The sequence below is a fragment of the Myotis lucifugus genome, unplaced genomic scaffold (assembly GCF_000147115.1).
Source record: "Myotis lucifugus unplaced genomic scaffold, Myoluc2.0 scaffold_352, whole genome shotgun sequence".
NCBI lineage: Eukaryota > Metazoa > Chordata > Mammalia > Chiroptera > Vespertilionidae > Myotis > Myotis lucifugus.
Window position 1 is genome coordinate 330,124 of NW_005871400.1, and position 27,448 is coordinate 357,571.

The 27,448-nt window shown below is 40.9% G+C and overlaps 1 protein-coding gene across 1 annotated transcript in view; it reads left to right on the plus strand.

Moving 5' to 3' along the window:
* Positions 1-27,448, plus strand: part of LOC102423522 (ATP-binding cassette sub-family A member 3-like) — a 254,535-nt gene that overhangs the window by 180,979 nt on the left and 46,108 nt on the right. The window contains exon 25 of the mRNA XM_023764831.1: positions 19,625-19,803. Within this exon, the coding sequence (XP_023620599.1) occupies positions 19,625-19,803 (179 nt within the window). The remainder of the gene's footprint in view (positions 1-19,624; positions 19,804-27,448) is intronic.

The window sequence follows — 27,448 nt, forward strand, 5'->3', positions numbered from 1 at the left end:
TTTTCTTGATAAATCTTACCAGAAGTAAGATTTTATCAATTATATTAGCAGTCTTTTAAAGAAGCAAGCTTTTACATTGATTCTTTCTATTGTATCTTTGTTTTCTAAATTTTTTAAAATTAATAAATGTTTATTGTTCAGATTATTACAGATGTTCCTCTTTTTTTCCCCCATATCTCCCCTCCACCTGGTTCCCCCCCCCCCATGCCCTTACCCCCCGCCACTGTCCTCATCCATAGGTGTAAGATTTTGGTCCAATCTCTTCCTGCACCCTCCACACTCCCTTCCCCCCAAGAATTGTCAGTTCCCTCCCTTTCTATGCCCCTGCTTCTATTATATTCACCAGTTTAATCTGACTTAATTTTTAGGTTCACTTGCTGATAGGATTTATTTGTTGTCACTTTATTGTTCATAGATTTTATCTTTACCTTTTTCTTCTTCTTCCTCTTCTTAAAGAATATCCTTCAGCATTTCATATAATCCTGGTTTGGTGGTGATGAACTCCTTTAGTTTTTTCTTGTCTGTGAAGCTCTTTATCTGACCTTCAATTCTACATGATAGCTTTGCTGGGTAGAGTAATCTTGGTTGTAGGTTCTTGGTATTCATCACTTTGAATATTTCCTGCCACTCCTTTCTGGCCTGCATGGTTTCTGTTGAGAAATCAGCTGACTTTCGTATGGGAACTCCTTTGTAGGTAACTAACTGTTTTTCTCTTACTGCTTTTAAGATTCTCTCTTTGTCTTTTGCTCTTGGCATTTTAATTATGATGTGTCTTGGTGTGGTCCTCTTTGGATTCCTCTTGTTTGGGGTTCTCTTCGCTTCCTGGACTTGTAAGTCTATTTCTTTCATCAGGTAGGGGAAGTTTTCTGTCATGATTTCTTCTAATGGGCTTTCAGTATCTTGCTCTCTCTCTTCTTCTGGCACCCAGATAATTCAGATGTTGGTACGTTTGAAGTTGTCCCAGAGGCTCCTTATACTATCTTCATATTTTTGGATTCTTTTTTCATTTTGCTTTTCCGGTTGGGTGTTTTTTGCTTCTTCATATTTCAAATCTTTGACTTGATCCTTGGGATCCTTTTGTATGCTGTTGGATCTCTGTATATTATTCTTTATTTCAGTTAGTGTATGTTTAATTTCTGACTAGTCCTTTTCCATTTTTTTTGGCATTCTCATTAAGATCCTTGAAGGTCTCACTAAGTTCCTTGGAGGTTCGTAGAAGATTCTTGAGTAGCCTTATAACTGTGGTTCTGAACTCTATGTCCTCCATTAGTTTGCTTTCCTCCATTTCTTTCATTTGTGACATGTTTCTTTGTCTTCGTATTTTTGGCTGACTGTGAGGACCCACTGTGTCTATAAGAAGAACTGCTGTGCTGGAGACACCCTTATGGGGCAGGACTTGCTTCAGTGGGGCTTTGGTGCTCACTGAATCTGCCCCCTGAGTGTGTCCCTTATGGATCTGAGGAGTTGAAATCTGGTATCTGACCAGGGGTACCCTGGCTCCTGGATCTCCAAGTCAACCATTGTGTGAGTCCACCCAGCAGGAGCTACAGCGATATCAGCAGATTTCTCCTCTTTGTTTGGAATTTGGAAGTTTTGGAGCTCTCTGACACAGCTGCAGTTAGATTAGGCTGCAAAAGCTGAGGTGATTCCTTTGCACCGCTGAGCACAGCTTGGGAGGGGTAAATTGACCAATTTGTAAATTGAGTGGGGCAGGGTCTCAGGGAATCACCAGGGCGGATCAACTGTTGTCAGCGTCAGCGGGTCCGCAACTCTGCGTCTCTGCAGTCCCGTGCCCCCACAGCAACAATGATCCCTGCAAGCAGCTCTGCGAGAAAGCCCCCCTCACTTTCCAAACCACTGCAAGACAGTCCAGTTTCTCTCCATAGGAATCTGGGACCTCAGAATCTCGCCTTAAACGAGCTCAGTGCGTTCAAGACCTTGTATACCCTTCCAATTGAAAAAAACTGTGCACCAAGGTGCAGCCGCTTCGCGCGCACCTTCATACCTCTGTTCTTGGTGCCTCTGCACCTCCTGCGCGGTCTCAATGCGCTTCTTTCTTTCCTTCTAGTTGTAGAACTTCCACTCGGCCAGCTTTCCCGTGGTTCTGGGTGATAGCTGTTTTGTCTTATAGTTGTAATTTCAGTGTTGTTGTGGGAGGCAGCACACACAGGTTTATACCTTATGCCGCCATCTTGGTTCTCCTGTTCTCTAAATTTTTAATTGATGTTATTATTTTCTTTCACATTCTCCATTTTGGGGGATTACTTTTCTAACATCATAAGATGGCTTCTTAAATAATTTATTGTCAGCCTGTCTTCTTTTCATTACTAGGATATATCTCACTGGAGCTTGGGAGGTTTGTATTTTTCTTAATTAGATTCTCTGACCTTCTTGTCTCTGTGACTTGATGTCTCAATACTTTTAGAAAATTCTTATCTTGGGAAGGCAACACTTTTGAGAAGAGAAACTTGAAAGGCTGAACAATCCCTTAGAGGCCTGATATATAAAAAGGTGACAACAGCATAAGTTAAAAGTACTGCAGAAACAAAGAGTTAAAGGGGAATTAGAAAACTTCATCCACACCACCACTAGCAGAAAAGCATTTATTAAAGAAATTATATTTTGACTTAACAACAGAAATAGCTTTCATATAGTAAGCAACCAAGTAATCATCCCAAAGCCATCATCACCACCCCATAACATTGTTGTTTTGATTGTGCAACAGAAAGAGACAACCAATAGCCATGCAAAGTTGATATGACTATAAAAATATAAATAAAAATATAAGAAATTAATCTATTAAAAACCATGGATTCAAGTTAATTAAATATATACATTTGGTGGGAGTAGGTATGGGGAGGAAATATGGCTAAGATAGTTGATACTAGGTGGAGGAAATGGTCTTTATTATACAATTCAATTTCATTTCATATGAGAGATTTTTTAAAATGACAGCATGGAGGGGGTATCCAAGATAGCAGCAGAAGTTACAAAGTTCAAAGTGGAATTACAAAGGAGTCAGCAGGGAGAAGCCATGACCCCATGCCCCTAGACCACAGACAAACTGCTGGGACAAGACACCCTCAGACACATGGGCCTGATGTTGCAACCTGGTGTGCCTGAACCATGACCCTGGGATGACCGGTCCCACTGCCTAGGCGAGTGCATGCCCAGATGCATAGATCTGATGTCCTGACCTGGCAAGCAAACCCACTGCCACTGGATGACTGGTCCCACTGCCTTGACATGGCGCACCTGGCCGTGCCACTGTGATTCAATGACCTCAGATGCATGGTTCTGCCATCAGAACCCATTGTGCCTGACCCGGTGCCCCCAGATGACCAACCAAGCTGCCTTGAGACCAACCCTGCAGTTATGACCCAATGTTCCCTGCATCCAGGACCTGATGCCCCTGGACATATGGACCCGCCACCATGACCCAGCACACCTAACCTGGCACCACCAGAAGATAGGGCCCACCACCGCAAACCAGTGTAACCCATTGTCCCCAGATGCACAAACCTGCCCCTTCAATTGGCCCACCTCACCTGGTGCCCCAGACAACTGGACAGCTAAAATGGGGAGACAAAAACATAATTCCCAAATGAAAGAAAAGGAGGAATCATGAGAAAAAGAACTAAATGAAACTGAGGCAAGCAATTTGTGAGATAAAGAATTCAAAGTAATGGTTATAAGGGGGCTCAAACAACTTAGTGAGAACTACAAGCAACTTAATGAGAACTATAAAGAACCTACTGAGAACTACACCAGCATGAAAAAAGTGGTAGAAAATGAATAAGAATCAAGCAGAAGATTCCAACATGGCAGTTGGCAGGACTGGAGTGAGGGAGAGAGTGTGAGTGAGTGAGTGAGTAAGTGAGAGGGTGCATGTGTGGACGTGTGTGTGTGTGTGTGTGTGTGTGTGTGTGTGTGTTTTGTTTTTGTTTTTTGTTGCTTGTTTGTTTTTTCTCCTTTTTTCCTCTCTTCTCTTTTTTCTTGCATCTCTCTAATTTCTCTCTTTGATTCTATTCAACTTTTTTCTATTATTATTAATTTTTCTTATTTATTTTGTTTTTCTCCTTTTTTCCATTTCACTTTTCTATCTATATCTTAATATATCAATTATTATTATGTTTTAAATTTATTTTGGTTTCTTTTTATTTTTTCCTTCTATATTAGCTTTTTAAATATTCCTCCTTGCTTCCATATAGCAATTTTTGGTCTCCTTCTTTCTCCCATTTTCTTTACATCACCTCTAAGTCTTTGGTTGAGTGTTTTATGGTATTCTTTTTATATTTTCTTTGCTTTGCTTTCTTTGGTTTTTCCTTCTTAGTTTTCCTTTTGTTGCATTGAGTACCTTGATTTTCATGGTGTGATTAGTTTGGTCCTGTTGGTTCTTACTCTATTCTATCAGCACCTGTATAATAGCTGGCACAATGACGCTGGGGTTGAATCTCACTGGCAGCAAGTCAGAAGAGAAATTTCTCCTACAAATGGGACATCAACAATCAAGTCCCAATTACAATAGGAGATCCCAAATAATACACACAAGAGGCATTCCTAGATATCAAGTTCAGGTGAACAAAGAGACTGTACCACTGAACCCCTCAAGATACTTTCTACATAAGGCCATCCCCAAAACACTGGAAGGCATAGCAGTTTTATCTAATACATGGAAGCAAATACAAAGAGACTGCTAAAATGGAAAGACAAAGGAACAACCTTCAAATGAAGGAGTCTCCAGACAAAGAACTAAATAAAAGGAGGCAAGCAACCTATCACACAGAGTTCAAAATAAAGGTTATAAAGGTGCTTAAGGAGCTTAGTGAAAATTACAAGGAACTCAGTGGGAACTATAGCAGCATGAAAAATGAAATAGAAACCATGAACCAGAACCAGATAGAAATGAAGAATGGTATATCTGACATCAAGAACACACTGGAAGGCATTAAAAGTAGATTGGATGAAGCAGAGGATCAAATCAGTGATTTGAAAGATAAGGTAGAAATTAATACTCAAAGCAGCAAGGAGAAAAAAGAATGAAATAGCAGGAAGATAGCTTAAGGGAGCTCTGGGACAGCATGAAACATAACAACCTTCACATTATAAGAATGCCAGAAGGGGAAGAAGATGAATAAGGAACAGATAACCTATTTAAAGAAATAATGACAGAAAACTTCCCCAACCTGATGAAGGAAAATAGCAGTTTTATCTAATACATAGAAGCAAATACAGAGAAAAACCAAGATGGCGGCATAGGTTAACACCGGAGTTTGCTGCCTCGAACAACCACTTCAAAAATACAACTAAAAGACGGAACGGACATCATCCAGAACCACAGGAAGGCTGGCTGAGTGGAAGTTCTACAACTAGGAGGAACCGAGAATCAGAGGAGGCGCAGTGCTGAAGTAAAATACTAAGGTGCGGAGTGCGCGCGGCGCGGGCTGGTGGCTGAGGGCGCGGTTGGCTGTTTCAATCCGGAGGGAGCCTCAGACTCTGAGCTCCAGATCTGGGCGAGTCTCTAGGGACCCAGACTCAAACGGGAGAAGCAGGACTGTCTGGCTACGGTCCCTCCGAGGTTTGCAGCGGTTGCTGGGACAGAGAGGCAGAGCCCCTGGGGACGGACTGAGAGCAGCCATAACTGCTCCCTCCTCCGCCCTGTTAATCCCGTGGGACCCACCCCGCCCAAGCCCTGCACAGAGCCATTTGCCGGATAGCCTCAGGCAAAGGCTAGATTAGCACCTCCCTAGAGGACACAAGTTCCTCCACTGCAGACACAGCTGATTAACACAGCCAGTCGGCCTGGAGGTCAAATCCCTTTAGTATTAACTACAACAATAAAGGCTTAACTACAACAAGACTGCACACAAAGACCACTAGGGGGTGTACCAAGAAAGCATAAAAAATGCGGAGACAAAGAAACAGGACAAAACTATCAAGGGAGGATATTGAGCTCAGAACCACACTTTTGAGGTCTCTCAAGAGGCCTCTAGAGTCTGTCGATAAACTTGATGAGATGTACAGGAAATCTAATGAGACCCTCGATGCTGTGATAAAGGACCAACTAGAAAGTAAGCATACACTGACTGAAATAAAGAATATTATACAGACTCCCAACAGCAGACCAGAGGAGCGCAAGAATCAAGTCAAAGATTCGAAATGCGAAGAAGCGAGAAACACCCAACCGGAAAAGCAAAATGAAAAAAGAACCCAAAAATACGAAGATAGTGTAAGGAGCCTCTGGGACAGCTTCAAACGTACCAACATCAGAATTATAGGGGTACCAGAAGATGAGAGAGAGCAAGATATTGAAAACCTATTTGAAGAAATAATGACAGAAAACTTCCTCCACCTGGTGAAAGAAATAGACTTACAAGTCCAGGAAGCGCAGAGAACCCCAAACAAAAGGAATCCAAAGAGGACCACACCAAGACACATCATAATTAAAATGCCAAGAGCAAAAGACAAAGAGAGAATCTTAAAAGCAGCAAGAGAAAGAAACTCAGTTACCTACAAGGGAATACCCATACGACTGTCAGCTGATTTCTCAACAGAAACTTTGCAGGCCAGAAGGGAGTGGCAAGAAATATTCAAAGTGATGAATACCAAGAACCTACAACCAAGAGTACTTTATCCAGCAAAGCTATCATTCAGAATTGAAGGTCAGATAAAGAGCTTCACAGATAAGGAAAAGCTAAAGGAGTTCATCACCACCAAACCAGTATTATATGAAATGCTGAAAGGTATCCTTTAAGAACAGGAAGAAGAAGAAAAAGGTAAAGATACAAATTATGAACAAGAAATATGCATCTATCAACAAGTGAATCTAAGAATCAAGTGAATAAATAACCTGATGTACAGAATGAACTGGTGATTATAATAGAATCAGGGACATAGAAAGGGAATGGACTAACTATTCTTGGGGGGAAAAGGGGTGTGGGAGATGCGGGAAGAGACTGGACAAAAATCGTGCACCTATGGATGAGAACAGTGGGTGGGGAGTGAGGGCGGAGGGTGGGGTGGGAGCTGGAAGGAGGGGAGTTATGGGGGGGAAAAAAGAGGAACAAATGTAATAATCTGAACAATAAAGATTTAATTTAAAAAAAAGAATTTAAATAAAATAAAACAAACAAAAAAAAATAAAAAAAGAAGCAAATACAAAGAGACTGCTAAAATGGAAAGACAAAGAAACAACCTTCAAATGAAGGAGTCTCCAGAGAACTAAATAAAAGAACTAAATAAAAGGAGGCAAGCAACCTATCACACATAGAGTTCAAAGTAAAGGTTATAAAGGTGCTTAAGGAGCTTAAGGAGCCCAGTTGGTGTTCACTTAGGTGCACTGTCTGGTAGTGTCTTTGGCTGGCACGCACTGGGTCTGGGTTGTGTCCTTGGGGCACATGTTTGTGTGGGTTTTGAGGTGGGGTGCTCGTGATTTCAGGCCTTGACTACAGCTAGTCTGGGGAGTGGCGAGGCTGGGTGCCTAGCCTCTGCAGCTTCCTGCAGCCTTCTCCCAAGGAAGACCTTGTAAATAATCACACAAGTTCAAGGGGCAGAAGGGGTCCCAATAAAGATGAACCCAAAGAGAACTCACCTAGACACATCATAATTAAAATGGCAAATGTTAAAGACAAAGAAACAATTTTAGGGGCAGCAAGAGAAAGACAGAAAATTATCTACAAAGGAGTTCCCATTAGAATGTCAGTTGACTTCTCAATAGAAACACTTCAGGCCAGAATGGAGTGGAATGAAGTATTCAAAGTAATGAAAAACAAGGGCCTAAATCCAAGACTACTGTGTCCAGCAAGAATATCATTCAAATTTGAAGTTGAAATAAAAAGTTTTACAGAGAAACAAAGGCTAATGGAGTTTATTACCACCAAACTATAAATAGATGCAAAAAAAGCATTCAACCAAATCGAGCACCCTTTTTTGTTAAAAAAACAATCTCAGTAATGTGGGAATAGAGGGATTATATCTCAACATAATAAAGGCCATATCTGACAAACTGACAGCCAACAGGATACTCAATGGTCAATAACTAAAAGCATTTCAGTTAAGAATGGGAACAAGACATGGATGCCAACTTTCACCACACTTATTCAACATAGTACTTGATTTCCTAGGCATAGCAATAAGACGAGAAGAAATTAAAGCCATCCAAATTGTAAAGGTGGAAGAAAACTGTCATTATTTGTAGATGATATGATATTGTACAAGGAAAATTCTAAAATCCCACAAGGGAACTACTAAAGTTAATAAATGAATTTGGCAAGGTAGCAGGATACAAAATCAACAACCAGAAATCAATGGCATTTTTATATACCAATCATGAGCTCTCATTAAGAGAAACTTTAAAAAAATCCCATTTACCATTGCAACAAAAAAATAAAATACCTAGGAATGAACTAAATCAAGGCAGTAAAAGACCTGTACTTGGAAAACTATAGGACATTGGATAAAGAAATAGAGGAAGAAAAAATGGAAATGTATACCATGTTCATGGATTGGAAGAACTAACATCAGTAAAATATCTATACTACCCATAGCAGTCTATAGATTCAATGCAATTCCTATTAAAATACCAACAGCATACTTCACAGAACTATAAAAAATACTCCAGAAATTTATATGGAACCATACAAGAACCTGAATACCGGTAGCAATTTTGAGAAAGAACATCGAAGAGATCACAATATTGGATATCAAACTCTACTACAAAGCCATTATAATCAAAACAGCCTGCCACTGGCACAAAAACAGGCAATGGATCAGAACACAAACTCCAGAAATTGACCCACATAATTATGGTCAATTAATATTTGACAAAGGAGGCAAAAACAATGGTGGGAAGATCTTCTTTTCAACAAATGGTGTTGGGAAAACTGGACAAATACATGAAAAAAACCTCACTCTGAGCAGCAATTTGGGGGGGGGGGAGCAGTAGAAGAGTTTAACAGAGCTTTGTGACAACATTCTCATCATAGGGGTGACAGAAGAAAAAGAACATGAGTAAGGAATAGAGAACCTGTTTGAAGAAATAATGACAGAAATCTTCCCTGATCTGGTGAAGGAAATAGTCACACAAGTCTAGGAAACACAGAGTCCCAGTCAAGATGAATGTCAAAAGACCCACACAAAGAAACATCACAATTAAAATGGCAAACTTTAAAGACAAAGAAAGACTCTTAATGGGAGCAAGAGAGAAGCAGAGAGTTATGTGCAAGGAGTTCCCATTAGGTTGTCACCTGATTTCTCAATAGAAACACTTCAGGCCAGAAGGAGTGGCATGAAGTATACAAAGTAATGAAAAACAAGGGGCTGAACCCAAGACTACTATATCCAGCAAGTCTATCATTCAAAATTCATGGTGAAATAAAGAGCTTTACAGAGAAACGAAGGCCCTGCAAGAAATGCTAAAGGGACTGTTGTAAGAAGAAAAGGGGGTGAGGGGGAGGGAGAGAGACACAAATATAAGTAATAAAAATGGCAACCTATCAATAATAACCTTGTGTAAATGGCTCAAGTGCTCAAATGAAACTATACAGCGTAGCTGAATGGATAGGAAAACATGACCCATATATACATATCTTTATAAATAAAAGCCTAAGCGACCATTATGACTGAACAACTGGAATTACCAGTCGCTATGATGCGCACTGACCACCAGGGGGCACACGCTCAATGCAGGAGTTGCCCCCTGGTGGTCAATGCACTCCCGCAGCCAACCTCCCGCAGCCAGCCAACCTCCTGTGGTCCCTTCCACCCCACATGCAGGAATTTGTGCACCAGGCCTCTAATGCTATATATAAGAGACCCACCTCAGAACAAAAGACTTACACAGGACGTAAGTGAAGGGATGGGGAAAAATTTTTATGCAAATGGAAACAAAAAAGATGTGGGATAGCAATACCCACATTTCCCAAAATAGACTTCAAAATGAAGGCCATAACAAGAGACAATGAAAGCCACTTCATAATACTAAAGGTATTGATCCAACTAGAGGATATAACCCTGGTAAACATATATGCACCCAATTTAGGAGCACCCAGATATATAAAAACAACTTGTGGAAGACTTAAAGGGAGAGATCTACAGCAATACAATCATAGTAGAGGACTTTAATATTACTGATGTTACTGGATAGATCTTCCAGACAAAAAATCAACAAGGAAACAGTGATCCTAAATGACACAATAATTTTAATGCATTTAATTGACATTTACAGAACATTTCACCCCAAAGCTGTAGAATATACATTCTTCTCAAGTGCACATGTGACATTTTAAAAAATAGACCACATGTTAGGACAGAAACTAAGTCTCTACAAGTTCAAGAAAATTGAAATCATATCAAGCATCTTTTTGGATCACAATAGCATAAAACTAGAAATCAACTTCAATTTAAACACCCCAAAGCATTAAAACACATGGAGGCTAAATAGCATGTTATTTAACAATGAATGGATTACCATGGGATCAAGGAGGAAACCTAAAACTTCATGAAAATGGACACACAATAGCAAAAGCAGTCCTGAGAAGGAATCTCATAGCATTACAGGCTGTGGAAACCACACCAGGGTCCCCAGATAGTCAAGGCCAATGGGAGCACAGAGGCCTTGTTGTCAATACACCAGAATGGCCAAGGCCGCACTGAGCATGAGCCTAATTGGGGTGCCCAAGGCCAAGATACCATGAGCAGGTGCAAGGACGCTATGCCCTTCTGTAGCCAAAATACGATTGATGTAACTATTGGCACGAAGCCTTCTTTGTCTAAGGAGTAATATACAAGTATATTACTAAGGCCAGTGTGTTGGGCAGAGCAGGGGCTAGAGAGCTCAGAGAAGCAGAGGCAGTAGGCACAGAGAATGTAGCTCCTATGTATGTGTGCAGGAGAGGCTAGAGAGCACAGACGGAGCTGAGAGCTGCTGCTGCGATGTAAGATGAAGACTCATAGCTCAGAAGTAGCTACTACGTGAGGCTACAGAGACCAACCAGTGTGCTGGGGGCAGGGGAGACAGGAGAAGCTGCTGAGGCAAAGAGCTTAGGTACCACTACGATGTGAGGCGGTGAGTCTAGGGGGCAGCGTGCAGCTACTTAGATTAGTAGCTGTGGGTACAGAGACTGATGCTGCTGTGTGGGAAAGATGTACAGGTTAACCAGCCGGTGTCCAGCTGCCTGCCCATAAGAGACTTTGCTGTATAGGACTGTCTTGTCTGATGGCTATGTGGCCACTGGCTTCTGCAATAAAGACACATTCTTATACACCCACAACCTCTCATGGCTTCCCCATCTAAGACCTGGTGTCCTAGGAGGTCCAGTCCCAGGCAGAGGGCTCAGACCCAACACTTGTAGCTAGTGAGCAGAGGATAAAGGAGGAACTTGGACTAAGTTCCCAACAGTTGGTACAGTGGGCAGAGTTCCAGAAGGACCTGCCCTGGCGTAGTCCGGAAGCATTTAGAAGAATACATGGACTCAGGGCAACTCAGAGCAGCAGTGCTTGGGCAGTGATCCTGCTGTCTCTGACACAAGCCTACCTTAAGAAATAAGAAAAATTTCTAATGAACTATATAATCCTACAATTTAAAGAATTAGGAAGAGAACAATAAGCAAAGCCCAGAGTAAGTAGAAGGAAGGAAATAATAAAGATCATAACACAAATTAATGACATAGAGACTAAAACACAACACAAAAAAATCAATAAAACCAAGAGCTGGTCCTTTTAAAAGAGAAACAAGATTGATGAACATTTAGCCAAACTTGTCAAGATACAATGAGAAAGACCTATATAAATAAAATCAGAAACAAAAGAGGTGAAGTATCAACTGACCCCACAGATATACAAAGACTTTTAAGAAAATACTGTGAGCAACTATATGCCAACAAACTGGACAACCTGGATGAAATGAACAAATTCCTAGAAAAATACAATCTTCTAAAACTAAATCAGAGAGAATCAGAAAACCTGAATAGGCCAATAACTACTGATGAAATTGAAGCAGTAATTTAAAAAACTCCCAGCAACAAAAGCTCTGACCCAGACTGCTTCACAGGGTAGTTTTACCAAATATTAAAAGGTCAAACACCTATACGGCTCAAACTATTCCAAAAATTCCAAGAGGAAGGAAGACTTCCAAGCTCTTTTTACAAGGCCATCATTACCCTAATTCCAAAACCAGATAAATACAAAGAAAGAATTACAGGCCAATATCCCTGATGAACATAGATGCTAAAATCCTCAACAAAATATTAGCAAATCAGATCCAGCAATATATTCAAAAGATCATGCACCATGACCAAGAGGGATTTATTCCAGTGATAAAAAGATGGTACAGAGAAACCAAGATGGTGGCATAGGTAAACACTGGAAATTGCTGCCTTGTACAACCACTTCAAAAATACAACTAAAAGACAAAACGGACATCATCCAGAACCACAGGAAGGCTGGCTGAGTGGAAATTCTACAACTAGAAGGAAAGAGAAAAGCACACTGAGAATCAGAGGATGTGCGGAAGTAAAGTGCAGAGGTATGGAGGCATGCGCGGAAAGGGCTGGCAACTGAGGACGGTTGTCTTTTTCAATTGGGAGGGAGCCTCAAGCTCCTGACTGCTCTGAACTCCAGTTCTGGGTGAGTCTCTGGAGACCCAGACTCTTATGGGGACAAACTGGACACTCTGGCATCAGTTGGAACTCCAGGGCAGCTTTCTCTCAGAGGTGCTTGCAGCGATTACCGAGACACTGAGAAGTGGGACCTCTTAGGGCAGGACTAAGGATCCGCCATAGCTGTTTGCTCCGCCCTGTTGATCCCCTGAGACTCCACCCCACCCAAGCTGTGTGCAGAGGCTTTTGCATATGAAAGGCCTGGCCCTTTGCAATCTGAAAACTACCTAACAAACTGCAGCTGGGTCAGAGAGACCCAGAACTTCCAAAAGAAGGCCCAAGGCCCCACAGCAGCTTGCATTGCTTCACAGCTGGGCCTCATATGGGCACCTCCAAATCCCAAACAAAGAAGAGGAATCTGCAGATCTCTCCATAGCTCCTGCTGGGTAGCCTAAGGCAGAGGCTAAATTAGCACCTCCTTAGAGATCCAAGAGCCAGTGTATCCAGTGGTCAGAGTGGGACCATCAGATTACAACTCCTCAGATCCATAAGGGACACACTCAGGGGGCAGACTCAGTGAGCACCAAAACCCACTGAAGCAAGTCTTGCCCCAGAAGGGTGTCTCCAGCACAGAAGTTCTCCCACTGCAGACACAGCTGATTCTCACAGCCAGTTGGCCTGGAGGTCAATTCCTCCCAGTGTTACCTACAACAATCAAGGCTTAACTACAACAAGACTGTGCACACAGCCCACAAGGGGGTGCACCAAGTGTGTCCACCTCAGGTAATTGGGGAGGCTGAGCCACTGGGCCCTATAGGACACCTAGCACAGAAAGCCACTCTATCAACACAGGGAAGCAGCCAAAATGCGGAGACAAAGAAACAGGTCACAAATGACAGAAATGGAGGAAAGCAAACTACTGGATATAGAGTTCAAAACCAAACTTATAAGGTTTTTCAAGAATTTTCTAGAAACCGTCGATAAATTCAGTGAGACCCTCAAGAAATCTATTAAGACCCTCGAGGATATGAACAAGGACTAACTAGAAATTAAGCATACACTGACTGAAATAAAGAATATTATACAGAGTTCCAACAGCAGACTAGAGGATCTCAAGAATCAAGTCAAAGATTTGAAATATGAAGAAGCAAAAATCACCCAACTGGAAAAACAAAAAGAAAAAAGAATCCAAAAATATGAAGATAGTGTAAGGAGCCTCTGGGACAACTTCAAGAGTACCAACATCCAAATTATATGAGTGCCAGAAGAAGAGAGAGAGCAAGATATTGAAAACCTATTTGAAGAAATAATGGCAGAAAACTTCCCCTACCTGGTCAAAGAAATAGACTTACAAGTCCAGGAAGTGCAGAGAACCCCAACAAAAGGAATCCAAAAAGGACCACACCAAGACACATCATAATTAAAATGCCAAGAGCAAAAGACAAAGAGAGAATCTTAAAAGCAGCAAGAGAAAAAATGTCAGTTACTTACAAGGGACTACCCATATGACTGTCAGCTGATTTCTCAACAGAAACTATGCAGGCCAGAAGGGAGTGGCCAGAAATATTCAAAGTGATGAATAGCAAGAACCTACAACCTAGATTACTTTACCCAGCAAAGCTATCATTTAGAATTGAAGGTCAGATAAAGAGCTTCACAGATAAGAAAAAGCTAAAGGAGTTCATCACCACCAAACCAGTATTATATGAAATGCTGAAAGGTATCCTTTAAGAAGAGGAAGAAGAAGAAAAAGGTAAAGATACAAATTATGAACAACAAATACACATCTATCAACAAGTGAATCTAAAAATCAAGTGAACAAATAATCTGATGAACAGAATAAACTGGTGAATATAATAGAATCAGGGGCATAGAAAGGGAGTGGACTGACTATTCTCGAGGGGGGAAGGGGTATGGGGGATGCAGGAAGAGACTGGACAAAAATCGTACACCTATGGATGAGGACAGTGTGGGGGGATTGTAAGGGCAGAGGGTGGGGTGGGAACTGGGTAGAGGGGAGCTATGGGGGGGGAAAAGAGGAACAACTGTAATAATCTGAACAATAAAGATTAAAAAAAGATGGTACAATATCTGCAAATCAGTAAACATGATACATTACATAAACAAATTGAAAGACAAAAATCACATGATCATATCAATAGATACAAAAAAGAATTGGACATATTCTACCACCCACTTATGATAAAAACTCTCAGTATAGTAGAATAGAGAAAACATACCTCAATATAACAAAAGCCATAGATGACAAACTCATAGCTAACATCATACTCAATGGGGCCAAAGTAAAAGTGTTTTCTTCAAGATCAGGAACAAGACAGGGTCATCTACTTTCTCCACTCTTATTCATCATAGTAATGGAAGTCCTAGCCACAGCAATCAGATAAAATAGGAAAGGAAGATGTAAAACTATCATTATTTGCATATCGCATTATATTGTACATAGAGAACTCTAAAGATTCCACCAAAAACTATTAAAACTGATAAATTCATTTAGTAAGTACCAGGATACCAAATAAATATTCAGAAATTGGTTGCATTTTTATACACCAAAATGAACTGGCAGAAAGGAAAATCAAAATATATTCTCATTTACAATTGCATCAAAAATACAAAATATGTAGGAATAAACTAAACCAAGGAGATAAACAAACTAACAAACCTATATTCAGGAAATTATAAGACACTGAAGAAAGAAATGGAAGCAGATTCAAATAAATGGAAGCATGTACCATGCTCTTGGATGGAAGAATTAACATAATTACTTCCCAAAGAAATCTATAGATTCAATGCTATTCCTATCAAAATAACCAATGGTGTATTTCACAGAACTAGAACAAATAATCAAAAAATTTGTATGGGACCACAAAAGTCCCTGAATAGCCGCAGCAATCTTGAAAAAGAACAGAGTTGGAGTTATCATGCCACCTGATATAAAACTAAACTATAAGGATAAAGTAATCAAAGCAGCATGTTCCTGGCTTGTAAATAGACACATAAATCAATGGAACAAAATAGAGAGCCCCAAAACAAGTCCATGGTCAATTAATAATTCACAAAGGAAGCAAGAACATACAATGAAGTAAAGACTGTTTATTCAATAAATGGTGTTGGGAAAATTGAACAGATATGTACAAAAAATGAAACTAGATCACCTTCTTACTCCACACACAACAATAAATGCGAAATGAACGACAGACTTAAAGTGTAAGACTCAAAACCATAAAAGTCCCAGGAGCAAACACAGGCAGTAATATATCAGGCATTTTTCTCAGCAGTATTTTTTCTGATATATCTCTTCATCCAAGAGGTAAAGAAAAAAAGATGCAAGTGGGACTACATGAAGCTAAAAGGACTTTACACAGCAAAGAAAATCATCAACAAAATGAAGCCAGCCCACTGAAGGGGAGAAGATATTTGCCAAGGTTAAAAAAACTCCTAATACTCAACACCAAAAACAAACCAAACCAACAACAATTGCCTGAAGGATGTGGAGGAAAAGGAACCTCATGCACTGTTAGTGAATACAGACTGGTCTGGCCACTGTGGAAAAATAGTATGGAGGATCCTTAATAAATTAAAAGTGGACCTGCTTTATGACCGAGCAATTCCCCTTCTGGATACATATACAAAACATTAATTCAAAAGAATATATGCACCCCTAAGTACATTGCAGCATTATTTAAGTCTGCAATTTGTTGGGTTAGGCTGCAAAAGCGCAGGTGGGTCTTTTTGTGCACCTGGCACAGCTTGGATGGGGATGTAAATTGATTAGGGCTGGGTCTCAGGGAGTCGCCATGGCGGAGCAAATAGCACTGGCTGAGTCTCCACGGCCCCTTGCCTCTCCACCGGGGCTTTGTGTCCCCCAGTGCCGGCGAGCAGCTGTGCGACAGAGCCTCCCTCGCTTTCTGATGGCTGCAAGGCCGTGCTGCCTCTCCCCATAGGGTCTGGTGCCTCATGATCCCGCCCAAACCAGCTCAGTGGATTTGAAAGTTTGCAAAAGCAAAGGCGTTTCTACTTGTGAGTCTGGCACAGCCCAGATGGGAATGTAAATTGCGTAGGGCGGGGTCACAGGGAGTCGCCGGGGCGGAGACTCAGCGGCCCCTTGCCTATCCAGGACACCAGGACTTTTCGTCCCCCAGTGCTGGTGAGCAGCCACGCGCCAGAGCCTCCCTCGCTCTCCGACCACTGCAAGGCCGTGGCCGCCTCTCCCTGTGGGATCTGGGGCCTCAGAGACCCGCCCCGAGCAAGCCCAGAGGATTCGAGGGTTCGTAACCGCTTCCGATTGAAAAAAAAAAACCACGAATCCATTTGCAGCCCGGCGTGTGACTGTGTGACTGTGTACCTCTGGTTTTGGTGCCTCCGTAGCTCCCACTCAGTCTCACTGCGCTTCTTTCTTTTCTTCCAGTTGTAGATCTCCCACTGGGCCAACTTCCCCATGGTTCTGAGTGGTGGTTGTTTGCCTCATAGTTGGTAGTTTCAATGATGCTGTGAGAGAGCAGCATGCACAGGTCCACTCCCTACGCCGCCATCTTGATTCTCCCTTGCAGCATTATTTACAAGAGCTAAGATATGGAAGCAACTCAAGTGCCCATCAATAGACAAGTGGATAAAAATGTGGTGGTACATATATACAATGAAATATCACTCAGCCATAGAAAGGAATGAAATCTTACCACTTGTGACATGGATGGACATGAGGCTATTATGCTAAGTGAAAAAGTTAGACAGAAAAAGACAAATACCATATGATTTTACTTATATGGATCTAAAGAACAAAACAAAGAAACAAACAAAAATTTAAACAGGTTCATAGACACAAAGAATAGAATGATGGTTGCCAGCAGGGAGGAAATTGGGGACCTGGGTGGCAATGGTGAAGGGATTAAGCAGTGCAAATTGGTTGTTACAGAATAGTCATGAGGATGTAAAATACAGCATAAGAAATATAGTTAATAATATACAATAACTATTTATGGTGTCAGGTGGATACTAACCACCTGAAACTAATACAAAATAATATTGAATGTCAAGTTTAGTGGAAGCCGGTTTGGCTCAGTGGATAGAGCATCAGTCTGCGGACTGAAGGGTCCCAGGTTTGATTCCGGTCAAGGGCATGTACCTTGGTTGAGGGCACATCCCCAGTAGGGAGGTGTGCAGGAGGCAGCTGATTGATGTTTCTCTCTCATCAATGTTTCTAGCTCTCTATCCCTCTCCCTTCCTCTCTGTAAAAAATCAATAAAATATATTTTTTTAAAATTGAGAGATCAGAAAAAAATAACATGGAGTAACAATATGTTCCAGAAGACCGCATTAAGTATTATACTATTTTTATGTAGTTCAAATTTTAAAATTAAAGTATTATTTACTGAATATATATAAATGTATAATTGTCTACTTGTATTTAAGATAGGAATTCAGAACGCAATTATTCATAGTGGTTACTTCTGGAGGATGGAAAAGTGAAGGAGCACATAAAGTATGGAAAGGGAGTGAAAGGAGTAGCTTGACAGCAGAGAGAGCTGACAAACTACCTCAATCAGGTGATCAAGGTCAACATCAACAGTGATAAATCATACTGACAGTATGGATTTTTTTGATGATATAAAATGGCACTTCTGTGATATTCCTCCCCAAATCCCATGAACCCATTAGACTTTTCTAATTATGAAAAAAATCGATCCCAATTGAAGGGCATCCTATAAAATGCCTGCCCAATACCACTCCAAACTGTCGGTGTCATCAAAAAGAAGGAAAATCAGAGAAACTGTGACAGCCAAGACGTACCTAAGGAATACTAAATGTAGTATTCCGGATTGGATTATGGAACAACAACAAAGGAACATTACATTATTTATTTATTTATTTAAGAGAGAGAGAGAGAGAGAGAGAGAGAGAGAGAGAGAGGAGAGAGAGAGAGATTTGCTGCTCCACTTACTTATGCATCACTGAGTGTGCCCTGACTGGCGATGGAACCCACAGCCTCGGCTTCTCAGGACAACACTCTAACCAACTGAGCTCCTGTCCAGGGCAAGAACATTACATTATTTTAAATACTAGAAAATCCAAATAAATTAGGAACTTTAGTTAACAATGATGTATTAATATTTGTTCATTAATTGTAACATGTACCACACTGATGTATGCTGCTAATAATAAGAGAAACTGGATGCAGGGTATATGGATTTATTTCTCTGTACTATTTTCATTTTTTTGGTAAATTTAAAGCCATTCTAATTTTTTTTAAATAAGGGGCATTTGCAGTTCTGTCATAACAATCATTCTGTTCTTTTTACTCAACTTTCTTCTCAAGAAAGTTCAGGCCCTGGCTGGTGTGGCTCAGTTGGCTGGGTGCCATCTGTGCCCAGAAAGGTTGCCAATTTAATTCCTGGATCACGTAGTCTCAGTCTCTAAGAGGGGCCTGTGTGCAGGAGGCAGATGATTGATGTTCTGCTTTCATATCAATGTTTCTCCTCTCTCCCTCTTCCTTCCTCTCGCTATAAAAATCAATAAGCTATTCTTTAAAAAAAAGAAAAGAAAAGAAAAAGTTCACAAGTGTCAGATGGTTATTTTTTTACCATTTTAAAGCATAGTAAAAATAAATAAATAAATAAATAAATAAATAAATAAATAATAAAGCATAGTATGTTATCTTTTTCAGTAGTATTTACATTTTAATATTTTCCTCTAATTATCAATGTAAGATTGTAAGATTTTACACTTCTGAAAGGATTTAAGGAATATTTTTATGGCATGAAATAATTATGAAACATCAATTAACATGTCAATAGTCATAGGCTTATTTGATTAACTTGAAAATAAGCTTTCAAAATTTATTATTCAAATGGTATTTGTGTAGCAGAACAATCACTTCTCACACTCTAAATGCTTGTCAACTTAGCCTAACATTTCATTTTATCATATATTTCTTACTATTTGCTGTTTTTCTTAGACTGTATTTATTGTGTCAATGTCCTGCAGTCAGCTCTCTCTCCCTTTGCCATTCTCAGATGCTGCAAAGACTGTTTATTCTTTGGAAAAGAAAGGGATTGGACTATATATGGTTATGATGAGTACCATAGGCTTTATTTGCCTTCTCTTGGTTTTTTTTTGCGACACAACTTTGTGGAAACTAAGAGCATTTCTCAATCGATACATTTACTTTGGTATCTATAAGATATACCAGAAGGTGAGTAATTAAGCATGGACCTTAAGAATAACTCTGAAAAAAATGGAGCATTAGACCTGAATAGCATGTTACTACATATAACTACCTCAGTTACTGAGAAAAGAAAACACTATGTCTCCAGAAATATATTTTCTTAAATAAAATTTATTAAGGTATAATTTACCTACAGTAAACTGTATTCATTTTGTTGATCACTTCAAAGAACTAAATTTTGTCTATTAATTTGCTCAATTATTGACTATTTTCTCTTTTATTGATTTTTTGGGGGGGGTTCTTTATCACTTCCTTCCATCTACTTTTGGTTTACTCCCCTTTGTTCTAGTTTCTTTAGGTGAAACCTAAAGCCATAGCGTTTATGTCTCTCTTCTTTTCTAATATAAACATTGAATGCTAAACATTTCCCTATAAGCAGTGCTCTAGCTGTACCCTGAAAAAATTTGATTTCTTATATTTTTATTGTCATTTAAATGTTCAAAGTATTTTCTAATTTCCTGTATGATTTCTTTTTTGACATATGGATTATTTAAAAGTTTGTATATTAACTTCCAAATATTTGGGAGTTTTCTAGATACATTGTTGTTATTGATTGCTAATTTAGTGCCTCTATGGTCAAAGAACATACTAGCATGTAATTTTTTTTATTTTATTTTATACTAGAGGCCTGGTGCATGAATTCATGCATGGGTGGGGTCCCTAGGCCTGGCCAGTGATCAGGGCTGATCAGGGCCTTCCAGCTGCCAGCCAGGACCTTCCTTCATTCCACACCGCCCCCTGCTGGTCAGCACATGTCATAGAGAGTGGTCAAACTCCCAGTCAGTTGAACTCCCGTGGAGGAAATTTGCATATTAGCCTTTTATTATATAGGATTTTAAATTCTTTATTATTGAAAATATTATATATGTCCCTGTTTTCCTCCAATGATCTCTCCCAGCCTTCCCCATCTCCCCAGCATAGGTCTTCATCCCCCTATTGTCTGTGTCCATGGGTCATGCATATATGCATACAAGTTCACTGGTTGATCTCTTCCCATCCACCCTCCCCTACCATCCCTCTGAGGTTCAACAGTCTGCACATGCTTCTATGTCTCTGTTGTTCATCAATTTATGTTGTTCATTATATTCCACATATGCGTGAGATCATGTGATACTTAACTTTCTCCGACTGGCTTATTTCATTTAGCATAATGCTGTACAGGTCCATCCATGCTGTTGTGAATGGTAAGAGTTCTTTCTTCTTTACAGCTGCATAGTATTTCATTGTGTAGATGCACCACAGGTTTTTAATCAACTCATCTACTGATGGGCACTTAGGCTGTTTCCAAATCTTAGCTATTATAAATTGAGATGCTATAAACGTAGAGGTGCATACATTCTTTCTGATTGGTGTTTTTGATTTCTTGGGATATATCCCTAGAAGTGGGATCACTGGGTCAAATGGGAGTTCCATTTTTAATTTTTTTTAAGGAAACTCCATAGTGTCTTCCACAGTGGCTGCATCAGTCTGCATTCCCACCAGCAGTGCATGAGGGTTTTTTTCTTCACATCCTTGCCAACACTAGTTGTTTGTTGATGGTAGCCATTCTGACAGGTGTGAGGTGATGCCTCATTGTTGTTTTGATTTGCATCTTTTGGATGATCAGTGACTTTGAGCATTTTGTTATATGCCTCTTGGTCTTCTATATGTCCACTTTGGAGAAGTGTTTATTTAGGTCCTTTGCCCATTTTTTAATTTGAATATTTATCTTCCTTTTGTTAAATTGTATAAGTTCCCTATAAATTTTGGTGATTAACACCGTTGTCAATGTATCATTGGCAAATTAGTTCTCCCATGCAGTGGGCTCTCTTGTTATTTTTTATGATTTTTTTTTATTTTTTATTTTTGCTCTGCAAAAGCTTTTTATTTTGATGTAGTCCCATTTGTTTATTTTCTCCTAGGAAATGTATTGGTAAACATATTGCTATGAGAAATGGCTGAGATTTTGCTGCCTATGGATTCTTCTGAGATTTTAATGGCTTCCTGTCTTACATTTAAGTCCTTTAACCATTTTAAGTCTATTTTTGTGTATGACAGGTGATTATATGGCTATAGAGTTGGTGCTCTGGAGAATTAACCTGATAGTCCCATCTCTGGTCAGTTTAGGGAAACACATCAGTGCCAAACAGGGTTTGCTGCTGCGTTCTGTCTATAGAGGGCATGGGCATGGTCCTGAGCTGCTAGCCAAACGCTATCCTTTATCCTCTGGGGTTAGAGAGGAGGACAGGATGACATAGATGCCGTGCCAGGTAGGTCATAGAACTGGGTCAGGGACTCGAATTCCTTGGTAAATGTGGTTGGGTCTGTGGAAAAAGACCTGAGATGCCTCTCAATCTGTGCGAGGTCAGACATGGAAAATGGGATGTGTACCCAGACAATACCCTCAGTTCCTGCTACCTCTCTCATGGTAGAGGAGGGTGGTCTTTGGATGGCCCAAGAGTGACTGTTAGGTGGGGAAAAGGCTATATTGAAGCTCAAGTTCTCAGGATTTGAGCTCTCAGGAGCCAGGAAAGAAGGTGGTTGCTGGTTAAGAGGGTATGGGTTTTGGGAATCTACTGTGGGGGTGTATAAGGGGTGCAGGGGTTCTTGTCCCAGCATCAAGAAGGGTTCAGGAATCTGTAGAAGGGGCTGTGCGTAGATGACATAAGAATCCAGAGACTAATAAAGAGTTCAGAGACGAAATAAAATTTTGAAAGGCATTTTGGGGGTCAGAGGAGCTTAGCTAAAGGAGCTAAGTTCTATGGTCTTAAGTCTAAGGCCTTAGGTTCTCCTTGTCCCCAGGACCCCATGCTTTTTATTAACACAACTTGTCCTGAGGCGAGGCAGAGATATACACTTCAAAGGGTCAGGTTTTGGTACAGAGTCCATTGTCAGGATGGGGGAATTAGCCTACGGCTGTTCAGGTGTTTGGCCAGTAAGAAGCAATAACATGTAGATTAAGATGCCCTTTAACTGTCTGGCAGCCAAGCAATAATCCCTTTTCAGGTTTAGGGAAATGCCTTCAGCCATTCCCAGATGCAGCCCTGCTGTCATGCTGGAATTGGTCTCCCGCAAAGGGGCTGAGGTTGGTGGGTCAAAAGTAGATTCAGAATCAGAAGTGTTAGGGTAGCCCTAACCGGTTTGGCTCAGTGGATAGAGCGTCGGCCTGCGGACTCAAGGGTCCCGGGTTCAATTCCGGTCAAGGGCATGTACCTTGGTTGCTGGCACATCCCCATGTAGGCGGTGTGCAGGAGGCAGTTGATCAATGCTTCTCTCTCATCGATGTTTCTCTCTATCCCTCTCCTTCCTCTCTGTAAAAAATCAATAAAATATATATTTTTAAAAAAGGAAGTGTTAGGGTATGAGGTTTTGTGTGAAGGAGAAGGATCTGATGGGTAGAGAAGGACTGACAGAGAGAGGGTCTGGACTGAATGGTGAAAACAGCCTGGATGTAGGGAGTCACTGACCAATTTCCATTGTGGTGGCAGCAATGATCTAAATCATGCCATGTGTTAAAATTGAAAGTGCTGTTTTCAGGCCATTAAGACTTATTATCTAGTTTATATTATAACCAAACAGTGTTACAAAAGAAAATGAAGTGGTTGGGCATGATCTCCTCCATGAGTGTGCAGAGGGAGTGTAGCGTGGCCCACGAGACAGGAAGGGTGACAGACCACAAATCCAAAGGTGACTGTTTAGGGCAGGCATCCCAACTGCTAAACCAATCATCACGAGAAATGAGGGGTGACCCTCCAGACTGGGTGTCCCCAATCGAGAAGGACCCAAAGCCAATGGCCAAGGATTCTTCTGACCAAGTGCTAAGACTTTTGCAATGAGAGGATTTTTAAGAAGTCAGTGAGAGTGAGTTGGCAGAAGACTCAAGACAAGGGAAATTGTGGAACATCACTCACCTAGAGAAGATTGTTGGTGTGGGATAGAGGGTCAGCAATGGAGAAGGAGAGATTCCCAATCCCCCATCCTCCTTGGCTGGTTGGGGAGGGCCATTAAGAGAAGGAAGTCTAATGGAGGCCAGCAATAGAGTCACCTGAGTAGGATTCAGAAGCTAGCCCAGAATGAGCTGCTACTGCCTACTGCTCTCAGAGTAGCAAACTTGGGTTGACTGAAGCCAGGGCGATGGCTCCCTGTGCAGTGCCAGCACAGCCAAGGGTGAACCTGAGGAGGGGTGGTGAAGGATTGAAGAAAAGACAGACAAGAGAATACAGCTGGGGCTCGGTGGATCTCCCATGCTTGGATGAGGACACAAAAGACCCAGCCTGCAAGATGATGCTTTATTTTATAGTCTGATTAAAACAAGGGTAGATGAACATGTATACAAATGTTCTTGTTTTGGCAACACTTGCTGCACTTCCCACAGCCGATTAGCTACTTAGGAAGGAATTAGGAGGGGCTACAAGGTCAGGCTTAATTATGCTAGGAGAGCTCTGCCCTCCAGGCTGGGACTTGTTTGTGGCCCTGCTACAGGTCAGCAGGAGGCTTGACTCTAGAGCCACTCCCTACATCATCCCCCTTTTTTGTTTTTAAGCTACTACAATAAAAATAAACTTGAACATAACTCTGGCTATTAAAACAATAACAAAACAATGCTAAAGCAATACAGCAATAAGAGAGAAATCAAACTACAGTCATGTTTAACATTTTTGGCTACAAAATGAAAGTTTCTTTTTTGCTGCTGGTGTATATTTACTCAGAGTCCTCGGACTTGGCTGTGCAAGACTTTGCAGAAGACTGGCAGCTAACCAGTGCTAGCATAGCCAGAAACATGGTTGAAGGAGTAGCTTCCACTTCTTGCTTTTCTACCATCTGCTGGGCTTCAGTTGTTAGCTTCTTCAGCTGACCCCATGTTGGCACCTTGGCCCCTTGCATAGCCTTCCTTTTCTTCTTCTTCCACATTGCTATCACTGGGGCAACTCTCAGTCTTTTGAATGAAGAGACAAGGAGCTTCTCTGGGTCCATTGTGGTGATGCACGTAACGCTCTGGCACCCAAATTGGCTGTACTGCTCCTTCTGGAAAGATACAAACACAACCTCTGCCCCACATCATTACGGGACAAAACCATTGTCCAGTTTGTGCATCCTTCCACTGGGCTAACCCAGTGGAGGCTATTGTACTGGAGCCTGATGCCTTTCAGCTGCTGTACAACCCTCTGCATCGCAATTCAAAAAATTTAAAGTATAAGAGCATGACTGAGTTTATTTTGAGGTAACATTCATCTCCCCCTTTTTTTTTGTTTTAGTAATTGCATTTAAGAGTATGATTGACTCTTTCCGCTATTGCTTGACCTTGAGGGTTGTAAGAGATACCAGTTTTATGACACATTTGATATTGCTGACAAAAGTGCTGAAAAGCAGAACTAGCATATGTGCGTCCATTGTCTGTTTTTAGCTCTAAGGGAGGTCCTAGTACCGCAAAGGCGGCTAAGCAATGATTAATTACGTGCTTGGCACTTTTCCCTGTTTGGGGAGTCGCAAAGATAAAGCGGGAGCAGGTATCTGCATTAACATCTACCCATCTCTGCTTACCAAACTCCGGGATGTGGGTGACATCCATTTGCCAGATTTGATTAGGTTTAAGACCCCTAGGATTAACCCCCAACGGTTGTACAGGGCAATGGATTACACACTGAGAGCACTGCTTAACAATTGGACGAGCTTGCTCCCGAGAATACAGAATTGTTTGCACAAGGCAGCAGCATTTTGATGATGCAATGCATGGGAGGACTGGGCAAGAGAAAATGGGGTAGCCTTTTGCATTACAGAAAGGAGGCGATCAATAGCATCATTGCCTATAGCTAACGGACCAGGGAGACCTGAATGAGATTGGATATGACCAATAAAGTAGGGAAATTGTTGTTCTCTAATAACCTTTTGAAGGCTAAGAAATAAATGAAAGAGTTCCTCTGAATTAGTGTGCCATATAGTAGCTGTTTCAATAATTTTAACCATACTTACCACATAAGCACTATCACTATATAGGTTGATGGGCTTTGTAGCAAAGTCTGTCAAGGCATAAATGAGAGCTTGTATTTCTACCCATTGTGCTGAAATATAAGGGGTTTGAAGGACTTTTGCTCCCCTGTTGCAGTAGATCCAGCCTTTCCAGAACTGGATCCATTTGTAAAAATGGTTAGTGCCTGAGGTATAGGTTGTGACTTCACTATCTTTGGGAAGGTAAATGTAGTAACTGAGAGAAAATATAAGACTTTATTTGCAGGATAATGGTTATCAACCTGTCCGGAGTAATTAGAAAGGGCAATTGCTAACTTGATCATTGCCAGAGCCAGTCTTGCTGTATAGCTGTAAATGGCACTACAATGAGGTCAGGGTCTTGGCCCACTAACTGGCCTGTTCGAAGGCAGGCTCAAGCTATTAGCTGGGAAACTGAATCATGGAAAGGAGTTAATACTGTTATGGGTTCACTCTGCGAGATAGACCACCGACTCAGAATTTAAATTTTAAGAGCCTTTATTAAGCTGGCCAGCTGACCACAATTGTGTCCCTCCCGTAGGAGTCCCACAACTTTCAGTGCAGACCGAGAGTACAGCAAGACCTTTTATCTGCAAAGACTTCAAAGTATTTTTTTAAAAAAAGAAAAAACAAACTGCAAAGCAGTTTATTAGCCATTCCTGGTACTGGCAGGGTAAAAAGTTTACATAAAATTTACGAGCAGGGTCACACCTGGCTGGGTTCAATCATAACACATTGCTTTTCTAGTGAGATAATTAGCAATTTTTCTCTCCCGTGGTCCCTGCCCCTAGCACAATACCTTGGTCAGAGAATAAGCCAAATATAGCCATTCAACAACTCCAGGAGCTTGCCAAATGACCCCAGTGGGTGTATGTGTAGTAGGGAAAATTAAAACCTGTAAAGGAACTTAAAACCTGTGCTGAACTTAAGGCATCCTCAACTTTATGTAGGGCTGTCCAAGCAGCGTGGGGATGATGGAGATGAACCTCCCTTAAGTATATGAAATAAAGGGCTTAAGTCAGCAGTAGTTCATTTTAAAGCAAGTTGAACCCAGTTAATATCTCCTAATAATTTCTGGAAGTCATTTAATGTAAGTAAAGTGCCAGTCTGAATTTGAATTTTTGGAGGTTTTATTGTTTTCCCCTCAATAATGTTGCCAAGATAAGAAAAAGGAAATGTCCTTTGAACTTTTCCAGGTGCTATGCATAATCCTGCACAATGCAGGGAACCTGAAAATCTATATAGATAGTATTTAGAAGTGTTTCATTATTATGAGCTAAGAGAATGTCATCCATATAATGAATAATATAAGCCTTGGGATATTTTTTCCTTATAGGATGTATGGCTGCGGCCACAGAATCCTGACATCAGGTAGGACTATTGGCCATGCCCTGAGGCAATACTTTCCATTGATACCTCTTTATGGGCTCCTTAACATTTATTGCAGGGACACTAAATGCAAATCGTTTGCAATCCTCAGAATGAAGAGGAACAGTAAAAAAGCAGTCTTTAAGATCTAATACCAATAAATGATATTTCAATGGGATACCTGTAGGGGCTGGTAACCCCGACTGAAGGGGCCCCATAATCTCCACGGTTTTATTAATTGCCCTTAAGTCTTGCAATAGTCTCCATTTACCAGATTTTT